At 43.7% G+C, this 10,065-nt stretch overlaps 1 protein-coding gene across 1 annotated transcript in view; it reads left to right on the forward strand.

Moving 5' to 3' along the window:
- The first annotated feature begins 428 nt into the window (after nucleotides 1–428).
- Nucleotides 429–10,065, forward strand: part of EXTL1 (exostosin like glycosyltransferase 1) — a 62,196-nt gene continuing 52,559 nt past the window's right edge. The window contains exon 1 of the mRNA XM_083511958.1: nucleotides 429–3,080. Coding sequence (XP_083368084.1) covers nucleotides 2,143–3,080 — 938 coding nt within the window. The 5' untranslated portion in view covers nucleotides 429–2,142. The remainder of the gene's footprint in view (nucleotides 3,081–10,065) is intronic.

The following is a 10,065-nucleotide window of genomic DNA, read 5'->3' on the forward strand; positions in this document are numbered from 1 at the left end:
CCCCACAAAAGGCCACCCCCCCAACAAAAATCCTGGCTACGCCAATGATCAGGGGTGATGGGAGCCGTAGTCAACGCAACAACACCCACAGTGCTCTCCTTGCTTTAAGGTTTGGGGTAGGGGACTTTTCCCAAACCTGGAGATGCCGGGGATTGAACCCGAGACATCCCGCCCTGTAAAAACACGTGCTCCACCACCGAGCTACCGTTTTGCCGGGGTGGTGGGCAACTCTGGCCACGTGGACCGGCACTTCTCGACGAGGAGCAGCACTGACAGCAGCCAATGGGAAAGGAAAAAATGTAAAAGGCTTCAATCCCCCGCCCCCCGCCAAAAAATAAGGTCTTCCCCTTCACCCCTCAAGGCGAGGAAAGGGTTATTAGGCAGCCACGCCTTTTTGGTAGGCGGAGAGCGAATGGCAGGCGAGGGGGGCGTGGCCGAGGTGGAATGTTGTGAAGGTGGAATTGGAACGTTGTGTGCAAGGACCAGATGCTGGTTAGCAGGAGGCGAGATGGGGCGGCCAGACAGAGAGATGAGCGGTCCAGCGGTTTAAGAGCAGCCGAGATGCAGGATGGAGGAGAGGAGAGGTGAATGCCATTTGTTGCTTTATTGACTGGAGCAAGAGGGCCGGTCAACGGAGAGTGACGCGGAATGAATAATGGCATAGGAGAGCGCGGCACGCAGCGATCCAGAGGCAGTTAGGTGTACGGCGAGGCGGCGGCGGTGCTGAGCCCAGGGTTGGCGCCCCGCAGGATTTATTCCGAGGAATTCTCCCGGTGCATATCATGAGGCCAGTGCAACTCGAAGTAGAGGGATCAGATCCCACGGGGCAAAAACAGGCGGGGATCGGGTTCTTCTAACGTCCGAGCCGATGGAGAAAAGTGACAGGTTGATTTTTTGTTCTTTCTTTTTTTTTAAGAGAGAGAAACAGAACCGCTCAGGGACAGAAATAACTTCAATCAGAGAGGAAGGAGGCGCGGGAGGGGGAATATAAACTAAAGGAGATCAAGGGAAAGAGAAGGAGATTAATATATCAAAAACGCAGCTTAGTCTTAAAGGACCTCCAAAAGGCTTCTGTAATGAGGCTGGGAATGTAAGCTTGTTGTAACTCCTGAGCAAGCTAAAAAGGAGGGGGTGGGAGAGAAAGAAGCGGGGTCGATGGACATCGCTGGGAAAAGGGCAGGCGGGACCCTCTCCTGCATCTCAGACGCTCCTTGACACTTGACGAGGCGCCTGAGAAACGTGACCCCGGAACCCCTGGCTCGGTGGGTCTTCCGTCCATGGCAGAAGCTGCTGAAGTCTGCCGGTGCGAGTCTTTAAAGGCAAAGGATCCGATTCGGACCCGGCCGGCGTGTGAGGAGAGGCCGATCCTCGGGTTGCAGAGTCAAGTATCCAGAGAGAGGCTGATCTGTTGAGAGTAGGACAGGGTGAACTCCCCAGAGGGGTGTGCGTAGCAGCAAGAGGCAGGGCTGTGGCGTCCCCGAAACTGATACCGGGACTTAAGAGCAACAAAACAAATCTGCAACCGCAGACTGGGCAAGAGAGTGGTTTGAAAGCAACATACAAAAGGCACAGGACGACTTGGGTTTTTTTAAATCTGAAGAGGGAAGAAAAAGAGGGCCGCCTCACTGAGGATTTAAAGCAGCAGCACAAGCCTCACACCAGAAAGTGGCAAGGGGGGAAATAGTAACAATCATCTCAGTTCAGGGTGGTTGCAAGCTGAGATAAAAAAACATTGCATTGTGGAGAAACGGGCCCTGTAATGCTTTGCCATCTTCAAAGGGCAGGGAGATAAGGTAGGCTGCATATAGCAGAACTTAAGCAGTGCTGCTCTGAAGGAGAAGAAAACGTTGCCATCAGAATTCGAGGCACAGGAAAAGGAGGAACCGAACTTCAAAAAGTGGAAGGAGCAGCGGTGCCTGTGTGTGTGAGAGAGAAGATGGGAAAGGGTTTGGAAAGGTTAATGCAGTTTTCCATGATTGACACGCCTCTCCACTAGTTTTGAGATTTGGGCTCCTGCTTAGCTCCAGTTGATTTACTTGCATCTTTTGAACCTGCCTGAATAATTTTTCCTTTCTGGATCAACTGAATGACCAACCTGGCCTCCTTTTTTCAAAGAAAGAGTTGAGGGTTCTGTATGAACCTATGCAGGCCCGGAAAAAATACATTTTCATGACTTTCTTTGCCACCTGGCTTCTGCTTTTCTTATTTGGAGGAGACCAAATCAGGCGCCTCCCATTCTTCTCTAGCAAGAAGGCTGGAGGGCTAAAGAGCTGGCCCCGCTGGGCAGATGGATTTCTCCTGAAGAACTTTGCAGATCCTGAAGAGCTCCAAAGTGATGATGGGGACCACGCTGAGCTGTCCCTCAAAACCCGGAGGGAGTTGAGGAGAAGCATTTACAAGAACAGCAGATGCCGCATGGACACTTGCTTCGATTTTTCCAAGTGTAGGGAACATGGGTTCAAAGTCTTTGTCTACCCCTTGGAAAGAGGGGACCCTGTCTCAGAAAGTTACCTCAAAATCATCACATCCATTGAAGAGTCACGGTATTATACCTCCAATCCCGAAGAAGCCTGTCTCTTTGTCCTAAACATTGACACTCTGGACAGGGACCACCTCTCCGTACAGTATGTCCACAACATCAATGAAAAAATCCAAGGTTTCCCTCTTTGGAATGATGGCCGCAACCACCTCATATTTAACCTTTATTCTGGCACGTGGCCTAATTACACCGAAGACTTGGGCTTTGACATTGGTCAGGCTATCCTAGCCAAGGCGAGCTTTTACGTGGAGAACTTCCGGCCTGGTTTTGATATCTCCATCCCTTTGTTTTCAAAGGACCATCCCCGGAAAGGTGGGGAGAGGGGCTGGCTGCAAAAGACCTCTGTCCCTCCAAAGAAAAAGTACCTCTTGGTTTTCAAAGGAAAAAGGTACCTGACCGGTATTGGTTCAGACACCAGGAATGCCCTCCACCATATCCACAATGGCAAAGATATAATTTCCCTGACCACGTGTAAACACGGCAAAGACTGGGTGAAACACAAGGATAAGCGGTGTGACAAGGATAATACAGACTACGAAAAGTAAGTGAGATGCTTTTTCTGACTCTCTGGGGCAGGTCATACCACAAGGCAAGGTAGATTTTGGGTACAGTTTAGGGCAGCAGTGAGGGATGCCAGTGGCTATGATCAACAGGGGTCAGGATCCACGGGGAAATTCTGCAGAAGTCCTGTGCCAAGAGCATGTACTCCTTCCAACAAGCCTTGTGCAAAACAATTTCCCAATCAGCCATGTCCCGTTTTAATAAGCATGTGTGAGGTGCGATTTTTATTTCTCACCTCAGGCATTGAAATGTGTTGGGTGAGTCCTATAATTTGCTTCTAAGATGCTTAGGTGGAGATGTTCACGCAGTGAGGCAAACAGAGGACTCAGCAAATAAAAAATGCAAGTGCAACAGAATTTCCAGGATCAAAAAGCTAAGATATCTCGAAAGCCTTGTTACGTGGATTTGTAGCGTGACCCTCATGTAATGATGTGTCAGCGTAACCTTGTGTGAATGTTGCCAGGTTTGTTTGCTCAAACTTCTTAGGTTGAGCCACTCCTCAGTAGGGTTTGTCCCTGGAAGCTGTCACTGCCAGGGCTTGGCTCTGGAATGTGTGAAATGATAGTAAAGAAGAGTGTGCCTCTTAACATGTGCAGAGTGCTATCCTCTCAGTGCTGAGTCTCTGCAGCCAGCGCCCATATTTCTGGGATTGGGGTAGAAGTACTGGAGATGGAAGGCTGTTTCTTTATCCAAGCCTTGGTACTCTTCATTTTTATCATGCAAACTTATGTGGTCTGCACTACTTTGCATAATTTACTGTGCATAAGCTATCTTCTTTAGTCTTTTATGTTCTTCTATAGCATATTGGAGATGGCTAAACAAATATTTGCCTCCTTTTTCTTTTTCTTTCTTTCTTTTTCTTCTGAACAGCTAAGCCTGAAGGGTTCTGTGTGACTTGCAAGCTTCCAGTGCTAATTGGCCTTAATAAAAGTGCTTCATGTTCAACACTGCAGGCAGCAGCTACTCTTTTACTTTCAGAGAATCTGCATGTTTTTATTTTAGGCAAATTGGTATAACTTGCATATCATTTTCAGAAAGGCATAGGGACTCCACGCACCAGACGTTTTCGATACTTCATCTGTGACATAACATTGATTCTTGTTCTGGAATTATTGATCCAGTTGAGACCCGTTTTCAGAAATATATTATCAGGATCTAAAATGCATAATGAATTTAGACTTCTGTTCACTGTTGCTGGGCTTCTTGTCAATCTGTTATTGCCATTATTATTTCAAAAACTATTGAGCCAATGAATGCTAAGAATTTTTCTTTTAAAGCAATTTAAAATATTGCACTCATGTTCTCAGTATTCTAACAAATGACTCAGGGCAATTAAAAACCCATCATGTTCCAGGTGATGTAAGGCAGCTATAAGTCTGTTCCTGATTGTATGCATGCTTTATTCAGAAGTAAACCCCACAGTATGCACTGGGATTTGCTCTCAAATAAGTGTGAGTACGACAGCTGCATAACTGATTTTAGTGAGAAGAAGCTAAGCACATAGATGAGAAAGTAGTTATAAGGGACTTAAGGAAGTCTGAGGCTGTAATACTGTCTTTGGCTGGAGCTGATGGGTGTTGTATAATTTATTTATATCCCAACTTTCCTCCAAGGAGCTCAGGATGGCATATGTGCTGTGCCCCCCCCCCCATTTTATCCTCACAGTAGGTGAGAGACTTAATGGCTGAGCGGGGATTTGAACACCGGTCTCCCTGATAGTAGTCAGACAGGCTTATGAAGCCTACTGTAATGTGGTGTACACTTGAGAAGGGAACAAGCCCACTGAACCTGGTGGAAGTTACTTCTGAGTAAACATGTGCAAACAAGTGGGGTGCACCTTTGGATTGTGCCCTAAGCGCATCACTGGTCCCAGTCATTTGCTTTAATAATAATTGTGGTGGGTTAGTCATTAACCCATCCCAAATAGTATTAACCATTGATGGGTGAGTTGCCAAATGCTGAATAATCAAGGAGGTGTACAAGATTATCACTACTTTCAAGAAAGTGCCTTGTCACTAAACATCTAGTCATGGGCCGTCTCTGATGTTAACCGACATGACCAGGAAATTCTGCGAGTTGTTCTGCAATGGAGTCTCTCCTCTTCCCCTCTCCGCCAGATGGGAGGGGGTATAAAATAATGCATTATTATATATATTATATTATGATTATGATTGAGGGCCAAATCTGCTCTGGAGAGTCTGCCAACTTTCCAGAGCACATACAGATAGGGAGTGCATGTGGGGTGGGGAGGAGGGAAAGAAAGAAAGAAAGAAAGAAAGAAAGAAAGAAAGAAAGGGAAAGTTCTGGTTGCATTCATTCTGCATCCATTCTGTTCACACAGTGACACAATTGGATACATCTTCATGATTATTTTAATTTCCTTTGGTTTATTCACTTAAAGATTTTTTTGGCCACCTTATAGGACAAAGTTCTATCTAGGTGACTAACCAAGATAAATTCTCGAGTGGTACCCCATACAAAAAATGATATAACTTATGTATGGCAAATCCCATTTTCAAAAGTCTAGTTGAAATGTTATATTCTGGTCTACAGAGAGAATCACCTATTTATTTGTCATGCAACAGACAGAACAAAGTGCTGTCCAGACTTCCTTGAAGTGAATACAATCCGTGCACAGAGAGACGATTGGAATTGCACCCTGTGACCTCCAACGTGTTGTTCAGACCTTGTGTACAGAGCCTCTTCACAATGCCGAGTTGTGCAGAAGGCCCAATCAACGCCTAGAGGTCACAGCCAGGGGTACAATCCCACCCTCTGCATGTTGACTTTACTCTCTTGAAGGATGCCTGCACAGGGTGAACCTATTATTCTATTTCTTGGGTAGGATATTAATATTTCCAAAAGGGAAGCACATGCTAGATTCTAAAGCTTAGAAAGAACAATCTAGTATTGTTTCAATTGTGACATGGAGCTCTTTGCTTACTGCAAGGTTTCCCAAACTTGGGTCTCCACCTGTTTTTGGACTACAGTTCCCATCAGCTAGGGATGATGGGATTTGTAGTTCAAAAACAGCTGGAGACCTAAGTTTGGGAAACCATGGCTTATTGTATACTGGGTGAGATGCAAGAGAACACTATAAGTAGCTACTAGCCCTGTGCAAGTCAGAATTTACTCAAAGGGGCCAGGCAAAGAATCTTTTGAAAACTGGAAGATAGTTGATTCCCCTTTTTTCTCTTGTATGACCACTCTTTGATTTATTACTATTATTTTTCTTTTTGGAAGATATTGTGTGCTGGTCGTCCTGTAAAATTCTTCTTGTTGATAATGAGGAGGGCTAGTCTCTTTTGCTGAATATACTGGCAGTGCTAAAGCTTGGATCAGTGGTGTTTAAAGTGCATAAAATCTTCACTATGACTTCAAGTATTTAAAAGACATAGACCCCAGATCTTTGGAAAATCCAGGCATTTTGATAAAAAATTAGGTTTGGGCAGAAGACTCTGGTGACATCTTCAAGACTAGCACATTTGTCATAAGACAGCCCAGAGGCTGTTGGTGGTGCAGAATGCAGCTGCTAGGCCGGTTAGTGGGGCAGTCTGACAGGACCCCGTGTTACCGGTTCTGAAAGCACGGAGTGAGCTACTAGGCCCACTTCAAGGTGCTAGTGCCTTGAAATTATTAGCTGTTTTGAACTCTGCCTATTTTTAAACAATTTAGATGTTTTAATTTTTTTCAAAATGTTTTAATATTATTTTATCATGGCATTGTTTTACTACTTTGGTGTTTTGCTGTCCTAGGCTGCTCTTGGAGGAAGGAGGGATAGAAATTAAATTAGTAATAATAATAATTTTCTTTGACATACAGTTCACTTCATTAGACTCAGGAAATCTTGTGCTATAATAAACGTGTCAGACTTTGAGGTTCCACAGTGCAAAGCTCTTTCTTTATCAAGGTTTGTACCTGCTTCCCCCAAATCCTTAAAGCTTCGGAGTGTGCAGTGCTTCAAAAATGTCATGACACAGATGAAATTTCACCACATGATATATATGTTGAATCAGGAAAGCTAGGAGGTTTGAATGACCAAAGCTGGGATAAATGATCTGGGGTTTTGTTTTGTTTGCTGACCTTTCAAGTTTGTTGAAATCAGCAGGCTTCTGCTGGCATAGAGCTTGACTCTTAGTTTCAAGGAACATAACAGATGGCAAATAATTTCCGTGATCATTCCTGTCTCTTCCACGCCATCCTCAAGTACACCGCTACTCAATTTTCTTGATGGGGTGGAAGAAGGTGAAGTGTCTAGAAATTCAGGGATTCCCAGGCAGCTCTTTGTGAAAGGTCAAATAATCTAGCCAAATTAAAGGCGAGATAACCTGCTCCTATTTTTCTTGGACAGGATTCTTTAAAAAAACAAACAACAACAAAAACCAGACCTCCAGCCGTGATGAATCATGCTTTCATTGTGTGATTGTTCTGTAGTAAATATTGGATTACACTCAACCTAGAAAAAGCTCTTGGTTGCCAGTTCACACATGAAAGGACATCGCTTTGATTACACAACACTCGATGGCTCCTTGCCAGATGTGTGAACAGACTCTATTAGCTTACTGTACTGGGTTTTGAGACGATGCAGAAGGAATATGAAATTGCTGTCTGTGGGTGCTTGACCTCTGGTGAGTCATTTGCACATGCACACCGTCACTTGACGCAGAAATCCTCATGTGACGATTGTGGATGCACGAAGCAGCCCTTTTGTTTCAAACTCAAGACCCACCTGGCACTATGTACTTATTTATTTCATTAAAAATTGTACACCCTTGTTTACAAAAAAGAAAAATCAATAAAATTATCAATAGGAAAAATTAACAGCAACAATGGAAGACGTTCAGAAAGTTAAAATAACAAAGGACTAAAAACAGATTGAAACTGGCGTCAACTTTCTAAACAACTAGGTAGGCTTGTCTAAACAAAAATGTTTTTAGCAGGCGCCAAAAAGAGTACAGTGACCGCTCTTGCCTGGTATCTGCAGGCAGGAAGTTCCAAAATGTAGGTGCTGCCACGCTAAAATATTCCACAAATTGAAGCTGCCAAGTGGGCGTATATGGAATAAAGCAGTATCATACCATTTCAAACAGTCATGGCTACCTCAAAGAATCCTGGGAGTTGTTAAGAGCACCAGTCATCATTAGGAAACCCTCGTTTCCCTCACTGTCTTACAGTTCCCAGAATTCCTTTGGAAAGAGTGGTGGACTGTGAAACCATTCTGGGATTTAGAACTGTGAGGGGGAATAACGGGCTGCTAACAACTCTCAGATTGGTGCCGTGCAAGCAGACCAGTAGGAACACTGGATTGGGTCTCTCAGTGCACCCTTGTTGTGTCTGCTGTGCCCTGTCTCAGAAAACTGTGATGCCAGAAGACTGGCTCCTCTGAGTGCTGGCCTACCCGCCAGTCAATCCAGGAGAAAGTATCCCGTTCCCTCTCTTCCTTCTTGCATTTACTGTATTCAGTCAACCAAGTATGCTTCTCTGAAGTTGACTGAAAACTGTATCTCATTTTGGAATTTATTTCATTTATTTATTATTAAATCTATATCCTTTCTTTTTCCCTGGTTCAACCCCTCCTCCTTTTCCCCTCATAACAACCCTGTGAGGTATTATTATTATTCATTTCATTTCTATACTGCTTTATGTTATTAAGGGGAAAAAATCTCAAAGCGGTTTACAACCTGCATTAAAACATTAAATGAAAAGGTTAGGCAGAAGGACGGTGACCAGTCCAAGTTCACCCAGGGAGCTTCATGACTGAGATGGGATTTAAAACATGAGCTCCAGGGTTCTAGTTCAACACTGACCACAGCACAACACTGGCATGCGTGTTCAGTAGGTGTGAGAAGTATCTGATGGTACTGTACAATGAATGATTGGCATCTTTCGTTGTGTATTTATTTATTTGCTTTGTCATATTATTTTCTCTTCCTACCTCTGAGCATTGAGCTTACTAATTTTAAAAAATGGTCAAAATAATGAAAACACAATAATTTAACAGAATAATCCAGAAATAACTAACATCATCATAAATCACTGAACAAGAATTAGCATAGCACAGAAAGATATTCCTAGTCCTTATTAAGGGTGAGGTAAAATGGGATGGTTTACAACTTGAGCCTCTGGAAATCTGAGGTCACGTCCAAATTAATTCGTTTGTTCCCTGATTGTTACGGGAAGTCCATAAACCAAGCAGAGTTTCTGGCCCTAGAAGGTTGGGCATTTTTGTGCAAGAAGAATGTGGAATATATAAATGCATCAAATCCACTAATTTTTAATTTGGCATCTGCTATGATCTTGAAAACATTAAGCAATCGTTTTAACTAAATGGAACCATAATCTAAATAGTAACCAAGCAACATATTTCTGATGTGGATTTCAGCTCTTTTAAAAAATTATTATTTTAATGTTCATCGTAACATTAAGCCGTGCAGATAAAACAGAATAACAAAACGTTCAATTCATTCAGAGGCTAAAATTCGAATCGTCTAGAGAAAAAAAATACAAATTAAAGATATTACTTAGAAGCCGGGGGGAAGAAGAAGGGAGAAAAGATAATGAAATTTGATATCAGAGAAAGTTCTGACATTGTCAGGCAGATAGTAAAGCGTTAAACTACTGGCACATAGTGGGGGTCATCACCATTTTTACAGAGAGAAGAGTGACATTTGGAATTCATAGCGATTGCACAGAGATCTGAGTACACAGACTACAGTAATGATAAGCACTGATTCCAGGTTTTGGGGGACTCCTGCAGGCTTGCCCATGGCTGCAGGCGTTGCAGTGATCAGTGCTGGATGACTTGGAGCTGCTGTTTTGATCTCCCTGATATAGGGATGGGCGAATCTGTCAATCTTGGGATCTGTAGTTTGTTAAGGGTACTGAGAGTTGTTGGAAACTCTTATCCCCCTCACATCTACAATCCCAGAGTCGTTTAATAGTCACTCCCTCTTTCCTAGGGAACT

This window comes from Podarcis liolepis (genome assembly GCF_965112155.1).
Source record: "Podarcis liolepis genome assembly, chromosome: 7".
NCBI classification, from domain to species: Eukaryota; Metazoa; Chordata; class Lepidosauria; order Squamata; family Lacertidae; genus Podarcis; species Podarcis liolepis.